We start from the raw sequence: 25,395 nt of genomic DNA, 5'->3' as shown, positions 1-25,395 counted from the left end.
GAGCTTGAAAAACGAGTCTGAAGTGGTTCCCTCGTAATGCCAATTCCGCCGCTCGGAGCGCTGTTCTGCCCTATATATTCATAGCAGAACACTTAAAAGACATTGACATTTGGGACATTTAAAGGACTCACCATTGCTTATTAAATGCTTCGTACAATATTTTATGGACAATAGACGTAATTTGCAAACTTCTACTCCTCAATTATATTACAATAAAAGGCTGTCATTCTTGATATTAAAACATATTACATATAAACTGAGGGACTGTCTGCTCTGTACTTCAGTTCATACACCAAACATTTCCGGAAATAAATTAACTTGACATCTTACATATACGCACTGTAGCCTACCCTTTTCACCTAATATTATTAATATTGTTATTAAATAAGACATTGCAACTAATTAAGGTACTGCATTATCTTTAATTTCCTCGAATTCATAATTAAGCATTCGCAAGAAGGCGTAACTTTTCCCTCTCTTTTAAAAAAATACGAACGTCACAATAATTGAGAAGTATAATTATTACGCAATTTTTTCTTGCAGTGGTGAAAACATTTCTATAGGCCTACTGATTAATCTATTGAGCATAGTAACAGTAAACGCTGTAGTATTCTTTTCTGAAGCCAAGATTTTCGCAAGAACTGAAGTGCGACACATGTAAAGATGAGGAAATGTCCCTCTTTCTTTTGGGAAAACTTGTGAAGCACTACTGGACAATATTGCCAAAGATATTTCCAGTAAATACGAAGTGATTAGGAAACTTAATCAGAAGCCCCTAAATAGAAAAGTGCTGAAAGTGCAATAAACTGGGCCATTTCTTAATTACATATAGAACACTGGAACTGACTATCTACAAGGACCCTCGTGTTATAAATATTATGATTATTTCAGATTGTGATACAGTTATAAGCGTACATTCCTAAAATTTAAAAGTAACAATGAGGATGCCCTATGTTATAGGAAAGTTTTAAATGTGTACATTTAACTTTTTTTTATGAATGATTTCCTGATCAAGATTTTCATTAACTATGTGCCAAACTTTTTAAATGAAGAGTGCAGTAAGAAACTGTTGGACATCTGATCAGTATTTTAATCATGTGCTGGTTACAGTACATTAGATGTCTTCTTGAATATACCTGATGAGGTATGTATATGAAGTCTGTATCGTCAGTATTCAAGTAGCATACTTATGTATGTAATTTTTATTATCTGTACAGAAAAAATTTAGCTTACGTGATAGTATGAAGTAATCTCTCACGAAATAACAAGGAAGAGAAAGGTGCTTAAATTTAAATATTGAAAACAGGATGATAAGAAGAAAATAATTTTTACTTCCTTTCAATTATTAATGAAACCTGGCCACTCACCATTCGCAGTTGATTTCTATGGTTACAGGTCTATTCTTCATATTCTGTAGCTTTCAAATAATTTCTAAAATAAATATTACGCCGACTTAGCTCTTGTAAAACGAAATTTTCACTTTCACTTTCAACGGAACACTCACTTATATTCAGTTCTTGTATCTTGCAGTAAATTATCCATTTGTGATCATCTTTCCAATATAACCTCCCATTGAAACGACCACTTAAAATCATGAGCTAGAATTTATTATTTTAAAAACATTTCCACGTACATACTGTTATAATTGTTATGAACCACAATACAAAAGACAGCACTGTGAAATTGAATTAATTTACCAAGATCAACATCAATACCGGTAGTATAAAATCACATATAGGCTTAGGCTATATTATTTCATTACTTTATGGTCTTAATTAGAAGAATTAATTTTGAAGAATTTACAAATATGCTGAAATAATTTATGACACCTCTTATAGAAATGTAAAAATATGTATGCACATTTTGAAACAATGGGTATAGCACCACTTGAAAATGTTGAGCACTTTAACAGTAACTTGTAAATTGTTCCATCACGTTGTCTATAGTGTTCATTTAATGTAGCACTTTTAGAATGAACGTGGTCCACATACATAAGAAGAAATGACGATGGAATGAGTCGAAGACATACAGTTTTCTTTAATTTTTAGCAAATGATGAAGTTGAATATATACTGTTACTTCATATCCTAACATAAGTAGAGTTGCCACCATAGATGTAACACCTCCGTAACACCTGAAATGAATATAAAATAAATTAATGTATTAGTAATGATACAAGAATAAAACACATGCTAAAAAAAAAAAACTTTACGTATCCGTATATAATAAAACTAGATATTCTAGATATAATTTGATTCACACGATAACCACCTCAGCCTATTTCGCAGCAGCCATTAGTTACCAGTTTGAGGTGCATTACCTAATCTCATACTAACCTTGTTAAGTTCTCTTACCTAATTCACTGATAATTACGTAACAATACACAGGTCTAAAATACAGACAAAAACACATTAATTACCTAATAAGTACAGCATGAAAATAATTCATTACTTTTGTCGGTATTTTCTAAAAGAGAAAGGGAAAACAGTAACAACATTATCTTCAATGTTTACATCACGTCGTTCACATTTTCATTAGGCCTATATCAGTAATGCTTGGTAAGTGAAACAATGCATGAAATTATTTTACATTTCGGGTCACATCATTCGAGAGTCGGAAAATGCAATTCGCCACTTTTAACATAGCATTGCTTGTTATATGAGAGAACTTTGACATTTACCTTAACCTATAAATATACGACCTGTTGGTACAGAGTTCTTCACATAGCAAAACACATACAATTTTCGAATATAACTTAGCTGAACAAACTTCAAATAACACTGTAATATGCTTGGCATATTTGTAATATTCGTACTCAATGAGTAATGCACAATTAATCGAACTATTTTCACGATGCACAATGCTTTGTAATGGTACTATTCGTCATTTCATAGGGCAGAGAGGCGAACCTAGCGGCAGAAATTGTCATGACTCACAGAGACCTACTCTCGATCGTGCTATGCGCCAGCTTGTGTAATCACGTAAGCAACGGTTTTAACACAAACATAAAAGTACAACAATTACATTCAGCCGATTCTGCCTCACGAAATTCTTGTCCAATATGTGTCTTTTGCAAGTCTGGTGGTACATTTGTCTCTTTTGCGCCCCACTGCCAACCTTAGGCCCCCCCCCCAAAAAAAAAACAACGAACACGTGCGGATCACGACAGGAAGAACTTGGCTGTGAGATCAAACTGCGCATGCTTGAATTTCGTTAATAAAAACCTAATTTAACTTAACTTAACCATCGTATATGCAAAATGTGTAACTGGATAACGAAGGGAACTTCTTGACTTGATCTGGAATATGCACGCGAAAATAAATCCAGATTAGAGATGGCCGATATTTCACAAACCGATATTTTGTCACAGATAAATCTGTGACTGATGACACGAAATATCTGTGACAAAATATCGCTATCGAAATCTGCTCCGTATTCAGTAGGCGGTGTTGATTCAGTACTCTGCGACTGATATTTTCTCCTCTACTTCGTGGGTTTGCGCATGCTCATGATACAATGACAGCAATCGGGCGGTGATATGATTATTTTTTCGTGATATTTTGTTCAATGTTATTTTTTTGCAAAGTGATGCTTTGTTGCAAAGTTATTAGCGGCATTATAAAGATATAATCATGAATCTGACATTTTGTTTTCATAGTCTGTATAACTTATATGTTTTATAAATGTTTTATGTATTCCACGAGATCTTTACATTTTCATATAACTGTGAATTTATATTAACTTACATGTATTTTCCACTCAATTTTTACGTAGTAACAATATTTTTTTCAGTTATACTTTTACAGTAATTACAAACAGAATAGTTAAATGAGCCTACAACATTATTTTAATAACTTTACCTGTACTTCTGTCATTTATGTATGATCCAGTTTTAATGAATTAATGTATAGCTTTAACACGAACAGTGCATCTTAGTATTAATTAAAATAAACTTAAAATAAAATTATTTGTAATATGTTCATTATGTTGTTTATGGTTATTAACTCTTAGGAAATAGCGCAGTGCTTCCTAATATTGGTACTCACGTGGAGTGTTATTTCAACCCAATTAATAGGCCTAATCAATGTTATAAACTTGATATTTAGTGATATTTGTCTAGATAGTGTTAAAATCATCAACTTGAAAGTAATTTTCAACTTTTAAATATAACAATATGGGGTAGTTAGCAAAAATTGGCAATTTCATAAATTCCAAAAAGATCTGACATCTAGCAGACGTTGCTCCATCAAATCATTCTCATTGCCCTTGCACACTTTTAAAATAGGCCAGAGGCCTACACTTACACATAAACGGGATAATTAATTACATTTGAAAATAAGGGGTATCAAACGTAAATCATGTTAATTCACTACGTGTCACTGAAAGTTATGCTCTTCCTAATTTTCGAAGCTTTTCTCACAAGCCGACAAAAGTACCTATAGTACCGGTATTAAAACAAAACTGGCTAATATGGTGGGCAATTTATTTGGCTAAACTAACCTTAAGGTAGTTTTCTTCTTATTCCCCTTATACCCCTTGCATACACGAGATGTGGCAGGTCAGGTTTGGTTAGTTTAAGCTTTTATTATGCGTAGACATATACGATCAACGACTAAACTAGCGTTCAGGTACTTCTCTTCCTACTCCGTGTATACACCTTGCATATAAGAATCTGTGACAGGTTAGGTTTGGTTGGTTTAGGCTTTGTTATGCCTTGCATATACGATCAACTGCATCTCCACAAGAAATCAAATTCAACGATTTTCACCTCCGAAATCACCGAAACTATCTCAGCGCTAGTTTAACCCGATCAACTACTCTCCACAAAAAAATTCCTTATAAATGCAACGATTTTCACGTCCGAAATCGCCGAAACTACTTCAGCGCTAGTTTCACCATCTTATTATAAATGATGCAGTGATTACACGATTTAAATAAGAACACCATTGGTTACCAGTACTTTATTTTGTGTAAAATCCTGTCTGAACAACTGTTTTGTTTTGTAATTATTTTCCTATGTTTTCCCGAATGTTTGTTTCGTTAATTTTTATTCTATGACTCAATATTATAATGTTAATGCACGACTTAAAATAATTTATGCATTATATTACCTATATATAATAAAAAGGATCAATTTTTAAAACGATTAGAATAATCACATAACCTCAATTTCTCCATACCCAACTACATTTAATAATTATCATCTGATTCAATATCTACAATATAACATCTTGGTACATGAGGTTAATTTTCGACATGTTACTGTTCAGTTTGGTATGTATTTATTTGTTAACGGTACATGTACATAATTTATTTGTTGGATTTTCCCATGTAAATCACTGATGTGTGGCGTGTATACAGAAATCGTATTCACATTCAAAATTTCCTGTTAATTTTTATCGGTGTGACAAAATATCGGTGTAATTCATGCATATTGTGCTTACTTACCGATATAAAATATCGGTGTGACAAAATCACAGGTAAAAGTCACAGATATTTAATTGTCACAGTCACAGTTGTCACAGATATTTGAAAATATCGTTTAAGCTCATCTCTAATCCAGATAAGGATCACGCTGGCATTGCATAGGAAATCCGTGCATGTGCAGTTTGATCTCGCAGCCAAGTTCTTCCTGTCGCGAGTACCTCCATCCCAGAACTTGCTAATTTCTTAGATACCAACCCTGAATTATGACAATAGGGGAACATAAACATATTGTAAGTTCACAGGGCTAACGGCTTCGAAGCTGGGTACCTGGTTCTAATGAAGTGCACTGGTAGCAATCTAAAACATGGGGGCATGAGATAGTTACTCTGCCTGCCATTAAAAATTCACTTCACTAAGTCCCCAAGGTTAAAAAAAAAAAAAAAATAAAAAAAAAAAAAAAAAAAAGCGGTTTTCCCGCTAAATCTAACTTTCTTGGTTAACCGTCTCGCGGGTAAAATTATAATATTATCCCGCTTAGCGGGAATACTAGCGGTTTTTAATCTTTGAAGTTTCTGAAATTAAATTCATATTAGCGTTATTGTTGTTTTTGCAAGTTTAATATCAGTCGATTCTAATAATCTGACAGTAATAAAATGTAAGTGCGGCGGCATTCTAATCAAACGTTAAAAATCGAACATCTGCTGCCGCCGTGCACTAGTACTTCACGTGACAATAATGACTGTAATATATTATAGAGATTACAGAATACAGACAGATTAAATTCAATTGTTTAAAGAATATTATTTGTGTAAGAAGTGTACCGTGACATTGTTAAATATTACTCGCTTTATAAATAGGCTATATCGGTACAATATCGTTAAACATTTCTCTGTGCTATTTAGCTATCCGTAAATAATTGAGATATAGGGCCTTAATATCAGCAATGATTTCGTAAAGAAGTGGCTACGTGAAGAGCAACTTAAAGACAAACACAAATGAATTCTGGAGTGAAGTAGCCAGTTATAGGGACACGTCTGATATAAATCCTTTTCAAGATTTGGTTGATTTTATTGTGCTTTCTTTTTCTAATGCTCAAGTGGAGGAAATAATAATTAGTAAGAGGAATGTCGTGAAGTCTACGAAACCGGATGGGGACAAAATTATTAATGATTGCAATTTTGACAATACGGGCAGGTCTGGGTCGTGTGAACAAGTGTTGCAAAAATATTATCAGATAGCACCAGAGGTTTTGGAGAAAATAGGTACCTTGGCTACGTACAGAAAATATGAAAGTGGACAGGCTAGCAATGCCACCCCGGCGACTTCACAGTCACAGCATTATATTCCTGCGTTAGAAGAATCAAATGGAGATGATCCGGAAGAGATGCTAAGTTGAGTGATTTTTAAATTATAAGCTTCTTATCAATACTAATTGCATGCGTATAAAATTCAACGTCTTACATTGTCCCGAAACGAAAGCTTCATTGACCAACCTCTGCGAAAGTTAAACTTGTGCGCTATAGGGGAGCAAGGGGATACATTGGACAGTTTATCTTATTAAATTTTTGTGCACTAAGCTTATTAATTAAAAAGATTCTTTCCACCTGGTTTTGATTTGTTGGACATCTGCCTGTCATTAAAAATTTTAATCATTTTCATATTAGTAAAACTGAAATCATCATTTGAACATATTTGAAGAAATACACTTTGTCCAGAGTATCCCCAGATATGGGGATACATTGGACAGAAATCAAAATATTTTGTGTACAGAAAAAAATGATCATACATGCTCTCTAAATTTCAAATACAATAATACTAACAAACTACAGCTAAATTCACATATGTACAATCAATACAATACATTATTCGATACAAAATGGCATGAAATCAAAGTCAAAATAGGTCATATTTTCAAAACGTTTTTTGTTGTCTTTGATAGGTTCAGGCAACTTCAGCACAGTCTCCTCGTATGACACAAATGATACTGGCTCATCAGTTTCAATGAACCGATTAGAAGCGATCTGACGTTTAAAAAATTTCACATCATATCCATCCACGGCTCGATTAACAATTTGGGCTACATAATTTCTTGAAGTGTTTTTGCCACTAACTCTAACAATTACAAAGTCGCCAGAATGTAGGGAGTAAATGGGTTCAACTTCATTTTCATGTGAGTCTTGATCTGAGTCAGAGGTATTCTCACCAACTTCCTCTAAAGGTGATGAAGACCTCTGACGAACTCTCCTCTTCTCTGCCTGTTTTCCCTTTGAGTTTTTACACTTCCGTTCTGCGATCTCATTTTTTTCTGGAGAATCTGTTGCTATCATACAACGACCCCTTTTTCGCCCTTGACAGGACAATTTGCGAGGTGGTGCTTTTGGAAAGGGCCTTACTTTTCCAGGACTGACATATGCATTTTCGGTTGTCGAAGATGTTGGAGTTTCTAATGTTCTAGAGCTGACAACTGAAGTAATTATAGCATCTTCTACTTTAGATCCTGCTTGTTCTTCTGCAATTGATCCTGGAGAACTTTGATGGTTCAAAAGCACTGGAGGTGGGCGATCTGATACTACAGACGACAAGAAATGTTCATCGGAGAATATATTTCGGTCAAATGGAGAAATTCCACAAGATTTAAATCCTGATTCAATATTTTCTGGGATTGCTGCTCTGTCCCATGCAGTTGCACTCATTCGTGGTAATTCAAAGATTGTCACACTTTTATTTGGATGACTAAGGTGCCAGGCGTTAACTGCTTCATTGAAGAATTTCTTGAAAGGACCAAACACGCAGCGGTCCAGGGGCTGGAACTTATTGGATGTGTGTGGTGGGAGGGTCAAGATGGTAATGCCATTTCCCTTGCAATAATCTAGGCCTTCTACACTCAGGTGGGACTCATGATTATCCATGATCAGCAACACCGGATTTCCATTTGAACAACATACATTTTCTTTAAAAAATATCAAAACGTTCAAGAAATTTTCCGTTGTCATCCAACCTACCTTGTAGACAAGACCCAAAGCCCCTGTAGGTGCACCAGCCATCATGCGTGCTTTGTGAAAGCGAACGTGGGGGGAATATCCACACAGGAGGTAAGGCATTCCCATTTGCGCAAATGATACCAACTTGTGTCATAAGTTCACCCTGCTCCCTGGAAGTCAATTGTCCTACCTGTTTTTCACCTTTTTTTGCGATTACTTTTACCACAGGTGGTACAGTGTTCAAACCAGTCTCGTCTAAATTGAAAATCTGATGCGGCATGAATTTATGTTTCTGCAGCACAATGTCAAACTTATCAAAGAACTGGCCCACTGTTGCTCTATTGAATGCCTGCATTCTGGCTAGACTTGTAGCTTCTGGTGTTTTGATGGAGAGTGCTGGGTGTCTTTTCAAAAATGCTGAGAACCAATCCAAACCAGCCTCCTTATTTGCTTTCCAAGATGCAGGCATTGTCATCAATTCATTCTTTTTAGCATATTCGAAAGCCAATCGCCTTGTTTGTTTTGGTGTCAGCCCATAAAACATAGCTGAACATAACAAATAATCAGCAAGAGCTTCTTCCATGTGACCTGGAATTACTTGACGATTCTTAAAATTGGACTTGAAATTCATTGAATCAAACCCAACCTCCCTTGATTTCTTGACATACATTGCCAAGCGAGATTTTTTGACACCATGCTGTTCTGCAGAAGCTCACAGAGACATATTATTATGTAATACATCATCAACTGCTGCTTTAATATCCGCCTCAGAAAACTCACGATCTGTTTTTCTTGTGTAGACTCGAGGCATCTGCAGACAAATAAAGTAAATAGTTCATTGATCTAATGTAGACATATTTGAAAAAATAAAAAAGAATATTAATGCAAGGGGATACATTGGACATCACTGTCCAATATATCCCCATGTTCTGGCTTGGTACTTTTTTCCTTTTCTTTCACAAAGGATTTCAACCTCACTAAAGTATTATACATGAAATGAATTCTCATAATATCCACAAATATACAACGTTATAACTTGCACTATGATTTGAAAAGAAACTATTTAATAGAGAATAGCACTTACCTCAAGATTTACATCAAAACTACGAAAAACTGGAAAATGCTGCTGTTCGAAAATCTTCTTTGTACTTCTGGTCAAAAACACTGTACTTTCATAAGATATGAACAAATGAATATCTCTGGTCATTGATGCCAACATGGAAGGTCATATAGAGGGAAATTTGCATATGTCCATTGTATCCCCATGTCCACTGTATCCCCTCTCTCCCCTACCACTTACTTTATTATTTTATTGTTATTTTTATTATCAGGCTTAGGATCCAACAAAATTTAAGAATGAAGTTACCAGTGCAACAGAGTACAAATGGAGTGAGGGACGCGTTGAGTTTTGTTTGCCTGTGCGTTAGAGTACAATCCGGTTCGTGATCAGAGGTACAATATTCTTCCGTCTCTCCCTACGAAACGAACTCAGACCATCACAGTGCATTTTCAATTCATAGTGAACAGTTTTTCGAAATTGTTTCAAGTATGTGCATGGTTGTGCATTACGTCTTCAACGTCGCCGAGTGATATGAAAACTTGTGAGGTATGTATCCTACTTCATTTTCCACCGTCATTAGATTGTAACCTACTACCACAGTCTACTATATACAGTCGCGAAGCTTGTGTTTTTTTGCAAATCTCGTGATAAAGCGCTCCAAGCGGTTAGCAACTAGAAACAATAGACTGTCCATGGTCGACTGGACTGTGTCGTATTTCTATCGAGTGCTAGCTCGTTGCGTATTTCACATTGATGCTTGTGAAATGTTCGTTATTGGTTGTAATGAAAATGTTAATGGCTAAAATATAATAATTGGAATAATAATATGGGACAAGGAGGAGACGTTTGTAGTGCTATAAATTGTAGCAACAGTAAGAGAAAGAGGCCAGAGTTATCCTTTGTCCGATTTCCGAAAGATTCAGAAAGGTTCCTGGGTTTCCACAAGAATGCTGTGCAGAAACAAAACTGTTAATTTGAAGTTCTTTGTGACTGTTAGAATACATTATATCCTTAAATTTCACAATGAAATGTTTCAGTCTAACCGAAAGGACATTAGATACCGGTTAAAGTTCTGTCGCTGCTAAATTTCCAGAGAAATAAAGGTTAGGTCTACTTTTTTTTTTTTCAGAGGATATATTTTTAATTGTAGCTATTAATTTTGTTATTATTTTTATGTGTTATTTTACTAAAGACATAGAAAAAATAAGTTTGTTTTAATGAAATTTATTGATCACGTTTTATTTTCAATTCAGGTGGGATTATTCTATAAAACGTCTTTGGGATTATTATTGCTTAGGCCTATTTTTTTTTCAAATGATGTGTTTTTAATTATAGCTGTTAATTTTGTTGTCATTTTTATTTGTTGCTCTACTAGAGGCGTAGAAAAAGTCTGTTACAATAATATTTATTGATCACGTTTTATTTCCAATTCTGGTGTGATTATTATTGCTTAACCTCATCCCACTTTGTTAACTACGTAAGCCTACACTACAAGTACCGGTACGCGTAAGTTACTCCATTAATTCATATTTCCATTATTATTGTTGTAAAGGGAAATGCAAATTAATATTTATTGGTTTCATAGTTAATTATCGCTATAATCTTGAATGAGTGAAGCTATTATAGTAAGTTTCAGTTCGTTTTGCACAAACAAAAATTATATTACTTATTTCTTGCAGGTATCTTCGAGTTTATGGTGGAATTTAATATACTTCATTAAAATAATAAATTAACTTTATGCATTTAATATTTCAATCATGGAAAGAAGGTGTTAATTTTTCTAAAAGAACACGACAACGAAAGTGTAACATATTTTGACGTCTGCTAGGAGAGAGATCTGCGATGATGAGGCGGTAGTAGCGATCCTAGTGGTGGGCAACTACCCATGTTTGCATTTTTACTACATATTGAGCTTCGCGACTGTATATAGTAGACTGTGCTACTACTACTACTAACCATAGACAAATAACAGTACTAACAGTAGAATATAACGCAGCACAATGACGTCGTTGTTTACATTCACAGTATGTCTGTCTACTATGTTCAAGGAACTCTGTAGTCAAGTTGTGCGTACATTGGTTGTTAAAGTGTCCCGGATTCTAAGTCTCATTATTATTATTATTATTATTATTATTATTATTATTATTATTATAAAATTGATTAAATAAATACACATTAAAATCTAGAGATTTTTGTTCGCGGGTTTTGGAAAGCCATCTAGCGTGATTATATGAACAACAGTTGGCAACCCTGCTCACCAGAGACATGAGACTGGTTGGACGCAATTTTTCGCAACACCGGCAAAGTGTCTGCATCTTTTAAGTTCGTGAACTTCATGTAAGCAAGAGAAGGCATGTGGACCGTTTTGTAATAAAAATAATTTTTAGTACATTTCGAAGAGCTTGCATCTACGACTACACTATACATATTGTTTAAAAATGAAGTGAGTATAATGGTTGTGAAATACAACAAATTCCTGAGGAGGATTTGTTTGTTGTGAATAGGTTATTTAGACAGTGCTTTTTTGAATACCAATTTCGCAGAATAAGATGATGCCATAAATCAATTTTAATATAGACTGAAACCCCAAAGTTCCAAGCATTTCGTTGTCCTGAACTAATATGGGTCATTTGATTCTTTCCTCACTGACAGGCCTACATACACTATACTATACATTTGCTACATTGATAAAGGGAACACAGGAATAAGGGGCGTCATGTTTCATCTTTACTGTAATGACATGTTACTGATCTTTGTAATTATCTACTTTAACGTCACCATAGGTTTGCCATATTTTACACATAATAGTGGTAGCGTGTGATCAAGGGGATCTTATTTTACTGTGTTTTACCCGTGCTGACCTATATTTCCGTAAATATTGTGAGTTAAATGTTAGGTTGGATAAGGAGATAGCTAAATGAGAGACCTAAGAATGCGACGAGGTTTAAACAAGTTAGACGATGGGATAGGTAAATAATAGGAGACTAAAGGCCCATTCACAATGAAAATTAAACATAAACTTAACGTAAGCATAAAACCTTGTGTCCATGTTATTTAATGAAAGCATTCACAATGAATTACATAAGCATAAACTTAATCTTAATCATAAGACGTTAACATGAAAGTTTGCAAACTCCAAACTTTCATGCTTATGTTTATGCGATTTGGAAACATTACACAAGCAGAAAGCGTGTTTTCACTTTTTGTTTAACATCTCATGGGCTTTGCCTACAGGCAATATTTTGATCTATTGGCCGTGATGATAGCTAGGCGTGCAACATGGAATCATATGACGAAAAGTTGATTATTTTACATCTCCGTTTCTTTGATTTCAAGTATTGAAAGCCATATACTGATGCCATTGTAGTTATTAGAAACATAAATTGAATAGCTACGTCGTCAGTCATTGTGCAATTCTCCATTTTTATGTAATAGATTCTGTAGTTTTGTTGATTCGGTATGTTTGTTTCCACACACGTGTTATGTTTATGTTATGTTTAATTTTCATTGTGAATGGGCCTTAGCTACTTAAGTTTGTGGCATATGTTTATGTGCTTATGTTAATGTTTACGTTATGTTTAATTTTCATTGTGAATGAGCCTTAAGGACTGTGACAAGGTTAGCCACATAATATGTCACAACTGTTTCCCCACAGCTGGCCACAGTTGATACCATTAAAGTAAACAAATACCCTAATCTATCTTCTCATCACACTCTGCCTAACCTTGTCACAAATCTGTCTCCTCACCAAACCTTACCTTTCCATATTGCTCAAAAGTGCGTCAGCCACCTTGTTACTGATGTTGTCACTAATCTATCTCTTTACCATACCCCACCTAACCTTATCAGTGACATTGGGACTACTTGTCTCTAATCTAGATTCTCATCAGACTCTACCTAGTCTCGTCAGTGGTAGCGTGACTATTTGTCACTATGGCTGAGGGAGAGGTAAAGAAGGAAATAAAATTTGTAATAAACCTCAGAACACGGTTACCTTCCCTGCCCTCTTCTTCCAAAATTCCAATCTTGTGCACACAAAATAAATTATTGACACTAAAAAGTTTCTTTTCGTAAGCATGATGATGGTCATTCGACAGACAGAGACAAATCTGCTCTCTTTTGTTAGATAGATACACAAAATGATTTACCCTGGCAAGTGCTTTCCTGCGTAGTGCAACATAGTGATGGTGCCACTAGGTTAAACTTACGTAATGATTTTGTGTGCAAATGTCTGAGAAAATCATTGGTGTAAGTTATATAAGAAACAAAAGTACGAGGCGCATCCAGAAAGCAAGTTTCCCTATTTTTTTTAAAAAAAGAACACACACTTTCAGGAAAACATTTATTGGCAACAGGTACAGCAATGTTTCAGCTATTTTTCAACATAGCCACCATCAGAATTGAGACACTTGTCGTATCGTGGGATCAACTTTTGTATCCCTCTGTCGTAGAACTCTGCCGCCTGTGAGTGGAACCAGTGTGTGACAGATGTCTTCAGCTCTTCGTTGTTGCCAAAACGCTCACCGGAGGACAGGAATTTCTTGAGGTGCAAGAAAACGTGAAAATCGCTGGGAGTAAGATGAGGACTGTAGGGTGGATGATGAAACAACTCCCAGCCAAATTCCCTCAAAACAGCTGCTGTGCGCCGAACTGTATGTGGACGAGCATTGTCATGGAGGAGCACACCACCTGCAGTAAGCATTCCACGCCTCTTGTTTTGAATGGCACGTCGCAATTTTCGCAGTGTTTCGCAGTAACGGTCAGCGTTCACTGTTTCACCTCTTGGAAGAAAGTCTATGAGCAGAATGCCCTTCCTGTCCCAGAACACCGTGCACATCACTTTCTGTACCGACAGCGTCTGTTTGAATTTCGTCCTGACCGGAGATCCACTATGCTGCCAATGCATTGACTGCTGCTTGGTTTCCGGGGTGAAGTGCGAAATCCAAGTCTCATTGCCTGTGATGATCCTGTCGAGGAACTCGTCGCCGTCATCGTGATACCGTTGCAGAAATGTTAGTGCTGCTCCTAAACGTTGCATTTTGTGTTCGGGTGTCAGGTTTTTCGGCACCCACCTGGCACACACTTTTTTGAACAGCAGGTGCTTAGTGACAATCTCATGCAACAAGGATCGCGATATCTGCGGAAAATGGGTGCTCAGCTCTGTAATCGTGAAGCAACGGTTCTCCATGATGCACTGCTGCACCAGCTGATCATCAGTGATGAGGGACGGTCGCCCACTGCGCTCTTCATCATGGACACTTTGACGACCTTCGGAAAACTGCCTACACCAGTGACGCACCATCTGCTTACTCATGATGTTCGGCCCATAGACCTGACAGAGCTGCTGATGAATTTCAATTGGCGCAATGCTTTGTGAATTAAAGAACTTTGTCACCGACCGAACCTCACAGGCGGCGGGAGAAGGAAGAAGAGCTTCCATTTCGGACCACTGTTGCTACGCTACTGGCACCAGGTGGGACCTGTCTGGCTGGCATATGATTGATACGTCATAGATCTGTTACTCATGCGCAATTGACACGGCTAATTACGTTTACATTCAAGGGGAAAAAAATCGGGAAACTTACTTTCTGGATGCGCCTCATATTTGGAGCAGGTTGGGTAGATTTATAGCTTTAGCAGTGATCACATCACGTCGTTAGAGTGGTGTGCTACAATTTTGAGGTTAGGCCTATTTTCAATGATTTAAGTGCTTTTTGCTTCTATGTACTGTGCGTACTGAGATCAAAGATTCACAAATTTATTCCTGATGAGAACGGCACAAGTGAACACCACCCCATCAAAATTAACACAAGCAATCCTAAACTAACATATCTTAGCCTTAATCTACCAACATGATTGGAGAGAATTTATTCCTTCATTTTTTAAATCTTATTTAAGCCTGTTGGCATGATTACAAGAACGTTAGGCTATATTTGTTGTTAATTATGGTAAAGTCGAAAAATTGTATCTTTATTTTTTCACTTTTTATTAATTATTTGCTATTGAAAGTTAGGAAGGAATATCGATTGTCTTAAGTGGAAATGGGAAGCTACTGAGTTACTGAAATTACTTTTGATATCTTCAATAAAATATAGAATAACTTCCCTGCGAAAATGCAGCCTATTGCACATTCTTATCCAAAATCGTTTTTATTACATGTTATGTTAATCTTAGTGCAGCCTTGAAGAATGTAACTTTTTAAATATTTAATATAATCTGATTTAATCATTTCAGGTTAAGTGTTGATGGATTGTTGGTGTACTTTCCCTATGATTATATTTATCCAGAACAGTTTGCTTACATGTTGGAGTTAAAGAAGGGATTAGATGCCAAGGTAAGTTTTATTGTGTTTTGTGTAACTTTAATAGGTATATTATTAGACCTACTTGTTGTGATGGAGTCTTAAACAATATTTTCTTCAGGGTCACTGTCTTCTTGAAATGCCATCAGGAACAGGCAAGACAGTGTCTCTGCTGTCACTGATTGTTGCATATATGATTGCACATCCTTTGGATGTAACAAAGCTCATATATTGCTCACGAACAGTACCTGAAATAGAAAAAGTCATAGAAGAATTGAAGAAACTTATGGCATATTATGAGAAAGAGAGGGGACAGAAACCAAAGATGGTAGGCTTGGTTCTCAGCTCAAGAAAGAATATGTGCATCCATCCACAGGTATGTTGTAGTTGCCAAATTGTTACAGTATACACTTTCTTTGTTATGAGATTGTATTGTAAGTGTTCATGCTTTTATAATAACAAATGTGAAGTCCAGGGTAGTCATTGTTTTTACCATTGGATGGAAAAACTGGTACATTTTCAGGTTTAAGTTTATCGTCTTCTTTTTTTTTTTTAAGAAAATTTACCAGTGTGTCCCAAAAGTAAATTGATCCCATGAAATGACAAATGTCACAATTTCGGTGGGGAATATGTTGAAAATAGCTCAACAATTGCTATATTTGTTCTAATAAATATTTCCATGAAATTGTGTTTTCTTTCTCTAAACAGCCCCAGGGAACTTACTTTCTGGACGCGCCCCGTAATTGCATTATAGTAAAATACCAATATGATGGTTGCTGCCATGCCAATGACAAAGTGCATCAACACCGGTTAAAAACGCAGTAATCATAGGTTACGAAACAATGGTTAAACAGTAACCATGGTTAAAATGTAATTTCTGTGCACAATTCATAATTTCCAATTACTCAAACATGGTTAGCTGACACCTCATTTAACCAGCGTAAAGCCCATTATGATACACTGTTTCTACAAAATGACTAAAGGAAAGCGTGGAGTAACGGTCAGCGCGTTTGGCTGCGAAACCAGGTGGCCCGGGTTCGAATCCCGGTCGGGGCAAGTTACCTGGTTGAGGTTTTTTCCGGGGTTTTCCCTCAACCCAATACGAGCAAATGCTGGGTAACTTTCGGTGCTGGACCCCGGACTCATTTCACCGGCATTATCACCTTCATATCATTCAGACGCTAAATAACCTAGATGTTGATACAGCGTCGTAAAATAACCCAATAAAAAAAAACTAAAGGAAAGCATCCATTCCTCTGCAAAGATAATAGTCAACATCTAAAAACGACTGCACTTACTCCGTTCTACTTGGAAATGAACGTGTCCTATATTTTCGCGTTGCATTTGTTTGCCTTTGGGCGCTGTTATCAAATACCTTACTATAATAATACCGGACAGCTAGCAGTTCTGCGCGCGAACGGCGCATGTGCTGCTACCTAGGTGGCAGGATGTGCTGAAACCTGCGAAGCAAGCTGTAATCTACTATAATGTAAATTGTTGCTGGGCTAGTAAATAGTTTTATTAATAGTACTGTGTTAAAATGTCAGCGTGTATATGTGCTGTTTATAACTGCTACAATTTACAGCATTACAAACTGCTCCATTACAGTTTCCGAGGGATCATAAAACGTGAGTCAACAACATTCTTTACTAGGCCTAATGCCTTTGTCTCTGTGTTGATAGAACAATAAAAATTAACTTTTTTATTTAGGCGTAATAAATGAATAGAAGTTAAAATGTATTGCAAATTTTAAGGTTTTATCAAATTAAGTTTTATTGCTGTTCACATGCCTTTTCTAATTATTACAAGCATCAGATTACTACCAATTTTGTCTTTGCAGCTGTCAGCATTGCATATTTATTGTAAATTCATTCTTAATGTCAGAATTAATTTTGCCTCACTAAAGCAAAGAAAAAATATGTAACAGTTAAGTACGGAAAGTAATACGAAGTATGCAATATTTCTCATAATATGCAGCTTTGATATAAAATAATAATGTTACAATTAATAGCCTACTATTCAACATTTCTTAAGTGTCTCATATATTATTCCACATTAGTATCTCATGTTTTAAACAATAGTCCGATTCCTGCTGTGTTAATATTGTATTTGTTGTCATAATACCACACCTCTCTGCTAGATGTCAACTCCGCGACATTTCGCACTCACGTCAGTGCTGCTAGTCTATAGCTGTCCGGTATTTTTATAGTAATGTATTTGCTGTTATGTTTGCTAGTTGCATTTTTTTGTTTCAGTGTTGTTAGATTAAAATCATACAAAATTTAAAATTAAATGCAAAAATGATTATATCGCAAGTGAGTTTGTAGTATTGATAGACTTAATTACTATATTTAAATATATTATATAAAGGAAAATGATGAAGATTAGTAGGAATGTATGTACGATCCAGGACCCCATTCATATCAGGGAACTGTGCATCATTCTAAGATCCATCCATAACCTCTCTTTGTTCAGCCAGTGATGTAGAGAAAGAGATACTTGAGCGTTTCCTCTTAAAATATAGAAAATATCAGTTGCATAGAATTGTAATATAAGCAGCCAATTCATAGGAGAAATACAACTGTTTCTGTGTTATTTAAATGACCCATTTGTTGCAGCAGAAATGACAATAGATTTTGATAAATGAAATCCCTCCTGAATTCCTGGTAAGAATTCTCTCTTTCCGCTTATCTCCTTTAACCGCTCGAATATGGGCAATTATAGATACTGTGGTTAACCTCCTATTTAAGTCCTAACCGAGGTCGATGCACCATAAAAATGCTTAAGTCCACACCTATGGAGTAACGGTCAGTGCGTCTGCCCTCGACACCAGGTGGCCCGGGTTCGATTCCTGGTCGGGACAAGTTACCTGGTTGAGGTTTTTTCCGGGGTTTTCCCTCAACCCAATATGAGCAAATGCTGGGTAACTTTCGGTGCTGGACCCCGGACTCATTTCACCTGCATTATCACCTTCATCTCATTCAGATGCTAAATAACCAAAGATGTTGATAAAGCATCGTAAAATAACCTACAAAAAAAAAATTCTTAACCAGGGATTAGGTGGCAATTTTATCCAGTGGTTACACTAACTGACGTTGTTGCACATGTGCACAAGTCTGTTCCTTAATTAATTTACTTTATTTGGAATTAAAAAATTCTAGAAATCTCTCTCAATAGATCTGAACTTGTTGGACACTCAAATAGATGAGCCTTGAAGGAAGTGAAATTCGCATTAATGTGTTTGTTTTTGCCATTGCCTTCGCCATATATCGGTATCTGGTTTCGGTGTTTTCATACTAGGCATGAAAAAATACTTGGGGAAGGAATCAGCTTCAAATACAGTTATGCTATTCATGAATGATGCATCAAACAAAAAGCCAACAATTCAGGCTTCTTCCTCTTGAAGCAGTGTAAGTTTAAGCAAATTATCCCACATAATCAGATGAAAATCAGATGTGTCAAGCAAATGGACAGGAGTCTCAGACTTGTGGAAGTACACTATTTATTTTTGTATGGTTCCATTGCAGATTGATACGAAATTTGTTAAATCACCATGAATGCTACATTGCTCTGTTGGACATTCATCTAGGGCTGTAGATAATGATTTCAGCTGGAAATATAGTGAAGTCCCAGTGTTGTTTATTTTTAACAATATTTTCATGAATGATATCTTTGTGTTCTCTTGTTTTCAGCATATTGCTGGCTAAATGTTACAAGGGTGTATGTAGTAATATTTCTTATATAGACATAGAACCTTGTAATATTGAGCCAGTGATATAACTATGATCTGTTTCTGAGGTATGTTTCAAGACACAAATTGGCTTTTCCTTAGAGTTTCTCCCAGAAGCTAAGAGATGATTTTTCACATTCCTTTAACCAAGCAAAAGAGTACTTGTAATTACGGAAATACCTCTGAACTTCAATAACATGTTCCATAAAATGGTGCATTTTTTTAAATAACTTACTTCTTTGTCAATTAAATTCAAGTAGGGAGACATGTCAAACATATGAAAAAGTGTTACTACTTAAATTTATCTTCAAGATTTTTCCTCGTGGTTTTCATTTAAATGGAGCTGGCAACTTAAAATGAATATATACAGTACTTGGCCACATTATTATAATCACATTTTTACTATACTTTACATATTACTTCCTCATTTGAACTCTGGTTTCCTTTCTTAAGCAGATTTCATATTAGATATTTAATTTTTAAACAATATTAAGTAAAATTACAATTATAACAATGTTAATTCAAGAAATATTGATAAATAACCAACCACACCTCATTTTTACAGAAATTTCAGTATTTCGTACTACCTCGTTTGGCTTTAATTACAGCTTTAATTCTCTTTGGCATGCGTACAATACACTTCTGTATTATTTCCTGGATCCTCTCATTGCGATTCCAAACATGTATAAGCCTTTCAATAAGTCGAACTCTGGTAGTAATAAATTCTTTTGCCATCTCTATTTTTACGAGGCCCCAGACGTTCTCAATGGGATTCAAGTCCGGTGAGTTTCCTGGTTATGGCAAAAGTGGAATGTTTTTGGAAGTCAGAAACTCTCCTAGCAGTGTGGCAAGGTGCACCATCTTGCATAAAAATTTATTTCTCCCCATTTGGGAACCATTCGTTCAGCTGAGGGATAAGCCTGTTTTCCAATACCTGGATATATTGGTCTTGTTTCATTGTTCCCTGAACAATATAGAGTCGTCCTGAACCTTTGCCTGATATCACAGACCATATTATGACTGATATTGGGTGTTTAACTGTGTTAACCAGGCATCCTGGAGCAAAATTCTCTCCCTTTCGTCTACGAACAAGCATTGTTTTGTCCATCAAACACTGAAAGGTTGACTCATAGGAGAAACAAATCTGAAAATTATCAAAGAAACTGATGAAAACTCTAAATTTTGTCTTTAAGTATTAGATACTGTATTTAAAAATACAAAATTTAGAGTTTTTATCAGTTTCTTTGACAATTTTGAGGTTTGCGTCTCCTATGAATCAACCTTTCAGTGTTTGATGGACAAAACAATGTTTGTTCGTCGACGAAAGGAAGAAAATTCTGCTCCTGGATGCCTGGTTAACACAGTTAAACACCCAATATCAGTCATGATATGGTCTGTGATATCAGGAAAAGGTTCAGGACGACTCTACATTGTTCAGGGAACAATGAAACAAGACCAATATATCCAGGTATTGGAAAACAGGCTTATCCCTCAGCTGAACGAATGGTTCCAAAATGTGGAGAAATATATTTTTATGCAAGATGGTGCACCTTGCCACACTGCTAGAAGAGTCAAAACGTTTCTGGCTTCCAAAAACATTCCACTTTTGCCATGGCCAGGAAACTCACCGGACTTGAATCCCATTGAGAACGTCTGGGCCTCGTAAAAATAGAGATGGCAAAAGAATTTATTACTTCCAGAGTTCGACTTATTGAAAGGCTTATACATGTTTGGGATCACAATGAGAGGATCCAGGAAATAATACAGAAGTGTATTGTAAGCATGCCAAAGAGAATTGAAGCTGTAATTAAAGCCAAACGAGGTCAAACGAAATATTGAAATTTCTGTAAAAATGAGGTGTGGTTGGTTATTTATCAATATTTCTTGAATTAACATTGTTATAATTGTAATTTTACTTAATATTGTTTAAAAATTAAATATCTAATATGAAATCTGCTTAAGAAAGGAAACCAGAGTTCAAATGAGGAAGTATTATGTAAAGTATAGTAAAAATGTGAGTGATTATAATAATGTGGCCAGGTACTGTGTATATATATATATATATAGACACACACATACATACTTACTTACTTACTGGCTTTTAAGGAACCTGTAGGTTCATTGCCGCCCTCACATAAGCCCGCCATTGGTCCCTATCCTGAGCAAGATTAATCCAATCTCTACCATCATATCCTACCTTCCTCAAATCCATTTTAATATTATCTTCCCATCTACGTCTCGGCCTCCCCAAAGGTCTTTTTCCCTCCGGCCTCCCAACTAACACACTATATGCATTTCTGGATTCGCCCATACGTGCTACATGTCCTGCCCATCTCAAACGTCTGGATTTTATGTTCCTAATTATGTCAGGTGATGTACACAATGCGTGCAGCTCTGCGTTGTGTAACTTTCTCCATTCTCCTGTAACTTCATCCCTCTTAGCCCCAAATATTTTCCTAAGAACCTTATACTCAAACACCCTTAATCTCTGTTCCTCTCTCAAAGTGAGAGTTCAAGTTTCACAACCATACAGAACTACTGGTAATATAACTGTTTTATAAATTCTAACTTTCAGATTTTTTGACAGAAGACTAGATGACAAAAGCTTCTCAACCGAATAATAACAGGCATTTCCCATATTTATTCTGCGTTTAATTTCCTCCTGAGTGTCATTTATATTTGTTACTGTTGCTCCAAGATATTTGAATTTTTCCACCTCTTCGAAGGATAAATCTCCAATTTTTATAGTTCCATTTCGTACAATATTCTGGTCACAAGACATAATCATATACTTAGTCTTTTCAGGATTTACTTCCAACCCTATCGCTTTACTTGCTTCAACTAGAATTTCCGCGTTGCCCCATATCATTTGTGGATTTTCTCCTAACATATTCACGTCATCAGCATAGACAAGAAGCTGATGTTACCCGTTCAATTCCAAACCCTGCCTGTTATCCTGAACTTTCCTAATGGCATATTCTAGAGCAAAGTTAAAAAGTAAAGGTTGATAGTGCATCTCCCTGCTTTAGCCCGCAGTGAATTGGAAAAGCATGAGATAGAAACTGGCCTATACAGACTGCTGTAAGTTTCACTAAGACACATTTTAATTAATCGAACTAGTTTCTTAGGAATACCAAACTCAATAAGAATATTATATAAAACTTCTCTCTTAACCGAGTCATACGCCTTTTTGAAATCTATGAATAACTGATGTACTGTACCCTTATACTCCCATTTTTTCTCCAATATCTGTCGAATACACGAAATTTGATCAATAGTCGATCTATTACGCCTAAAACCACATTGATGATCCCCAATAATTTCATCTACATATGGAGTTAATCTTCTCAAAAGAATATTCGACAAAATTTTGTACGACGTCAACAAAAGTGATATTCCTCGAAAGTTACTGCAGTTAGTCTTGTCCCCCTTCTTAAAAATAGGTACGATTACGGACTCCTTCCATTGTTCTGGTACAATTTCCTTTTCCCAAATTGCAAGTACAAGTTTATAAATTTCGCTAGATACTGCCCTTCCACCCTCTTGTATTAATTCTTATATATATATATATATATATATATATATATCTGGTGTCACTTTACGACCACGTGCAAAAACATCATTGTGCCATCCACACATCGTGAAAACTAACTAATTTTATATAAAATCACAAGCACAAGAAGAAAGAGACTACTGAGGAAAAATTTAATTTTATTAGCAGTAACGTTTTATTCCCCATTATTAGATTTAAATTTCAACCTGATTAAAACTCATTGTTGACGTTTGTCAATTAGAATTACATAATACAAATACACTGCTACCGATCTCAATTAAATTTAAAAAAGCCAATGCACTCATATCTTCCATTGTTGCTGGTGTGCTGATTTATTTTTGTTTTCAGTCCCGTGTTCACTATGTTCACTGCAATCTGAGAAGTTAATTGAATGTTGATAATGATAACTTTTAAAAGATGTTTCTTAAAATGTTTGTGGACTTGATGGGTCATTTCACGACTCACCAAAACATCTCCCGTGATCCATAGTTTGAGAAACGCTGTAATAAAGGATTGTCCTTTAGATGTGCAGAGATTTGATCCGAACAAATATAACATTGAAAAGTTCCTTTGCAGAACAAAAATTTTACATTTGTTCAGATCAAATTTCTGTACATTTAAAGAACAAAACTAAAATTCTTTCAATCATTTATTTTACACTGCTCTTTTATACTGACTGAACATATTGGGAATTAAATCAACGGCTTTCTTAAAACACGCTATGAAATGTTTCATATAAAACAATTTTTATCTCGAAAAGGAAGCAAAAACGAGCAAAATTGTATTAAAACTTTTTTGTTTGAAATATCTCAAAGAATAACCTCCTGAAATTAATGACGTTACTTACGGTTCACCTATATATATATATATATATATATATATATATTTGCACTAGTTCTAGAATCAGCAGTAGCTGTTATTCAATATATATATATATATATATATATATATATATATATATAAATTACGTTAAGATATCAGTATAATCGTGAAGACTATTAATTGACTCAAATTGCACTAGTCTTCACGATTATACTAATATCTCTAACGTAATTTAATCTTATAATGAACAAAAACGTATAAATATAAAAAAAAAGTTAATTCTTCCCATCACCCCAACAAGATAAATTATACACGCCACCATGTTGTTTTTAGTAGGTACTGTAAAGCAAGCAAATGTATGTTTTCTAGTACTGGTGTACTTATTCATTCCTGCCACTCTTTCTGCGGTGAAAGAGGTAGAGGGTGAAATTTTTTCTTGCGCTCATGGTGCAGTGATCTTCAGTACAGTCACAGCAACATATTTTTTTCACCATGCTTTTAAAACATTAAAAGTTTCGCAATTTATATGGAATTTTTTACTCACTTCGATCTGAAAAAAGTGCTACAACCGGAGTTTGGAAGCATTACAAGACGGTAAGATTATGCAAGATTACATATAAAATGTCCAGAGACAATATAAAAAGAATATAATGTATGAGATAGCTTTATAAATAGGAGCATATTAAGAAGATTTTACTGCATGCAGTTTCGTTGTGCTGGAATTATTCTTATAAACTTGCTGTAAGATAACTGTTATTGGAGAGTATTATAATAATTTCAGGTGAGCAAAGAGCGTGATGGTAAGATTGTGGATGGACGATGTCACAGTTTGACTGCATCATATGTTCGAGAGAGGCATAATTATGACGACTCTGTGCCCATCTGCTCTTTCTATGAAGGTTTTGACATAGAAGGACGTGAAACTCAGCTGGAGCCTGGTGTTTATAGTCTTGATGATTTAAAGGAGTATGGACAAGAAAGGAACTGGTGTCCTTATTTCCTCGCCAGATACACTGTGAGTCTGTATAAGAAATTTCAGCCTAGTCTCATTCAAGCATGAGTTACGGGCAGGGGCAGTTCTTATAAGGTGTTGTAGGTTTGCAGAACCACCCATTTTCAGATGTTGAAATTACTTATATATATATATATATATATATATATATATATATATATATATTTATTTATTTATTTATTTATTTATTTATTTAACTGTTTGTTAAGATTTTGATGTGTTATGCTTTTGATTTGTACAGCAATTTCTTTGGAAATAGCAATTAATAGAACTTTAACTACACAGCAAGCTGTTAGGATAGCACTTTGTAGTTATCTTGCAACACTGACAACATATAACATTGCAGTGTTCTTGTACATGTGCGTGCTCTGTTCCTGTAGTGAAAACAGTGCAGACTATCAGCAACTGTTGGAGTGGTAAGTTTGATTGTAGTGTGTTATTGCTTGTTCCATGAGTTTAAAAGAACGAATTTCATAATTGGTTTGCAATCTAAGCTATTGTCATAGTTTC

The 25,395-nt window shown here is 35.4% G+C and overlaps 1 protein-coding gene across 3 annotated transcripts in view; it reads left to right on the top strand.

The window, feature by feature from the left end:
* Positions 1-11,730: 11,730 nt before the first annotated feature.
* The window catches only part of Xpd (general transcription and DNA repair factor IIH helicase subunit Xpd), a 56,078-nt gene continuing 42,413 nt past the window's right edge, over positions 11,731-25,395 (top strand). For 2 of the 3 annotated variants that reach the window (XR_011331379.1, XM_069821403.1), the window contains exons 1-4: positions 14,819-14,940; positions 15,702-15,801; positions 15,890-16,144; positions 24,655-24,888. Coding sequence is in view for 2 of the 3 variants with exons in the window: in XM_069821403.1 (XP_069677504.1) it covers positions 14,834-14,940; positions 15,702-15,801; positions 15,890-16,144; positions 24,655-24,888 (696 nt within the window). In the remaining variant the exon portion in view is untranslated. Of the gene's footprint in view, positions 11,911-14,818; positions 14,941-15,701; positions 15,802-15,889; positions 16,145-24,654; positions 24,889-25,395 lie in introns of those variants that run through there. The other variant, XM_069821404.1, reaches the window with a different exon arrangement.

Source organism: Periplaneta americana, chromosome 3 (assembly GCF_040183065.1).
Source record: "Periplaneta americana isolate PAMFEO1 chromosome 3, P.americana_PAMFEO1_priV1, whole genome shotgun sequence".
Classification (NCBI taxonomy): domain Eukaryota; kingdom Metazoa; phylum Arthropoda; class Insecta; order Blattodea; family Blattidae; genus Periplaneta; species Periplaneta americana.
The sequence above is the reverse complement of the archived record's forward strand: the minus strand, read 5'-3'. Positions and strand labels throughout refer to the sequence as shown.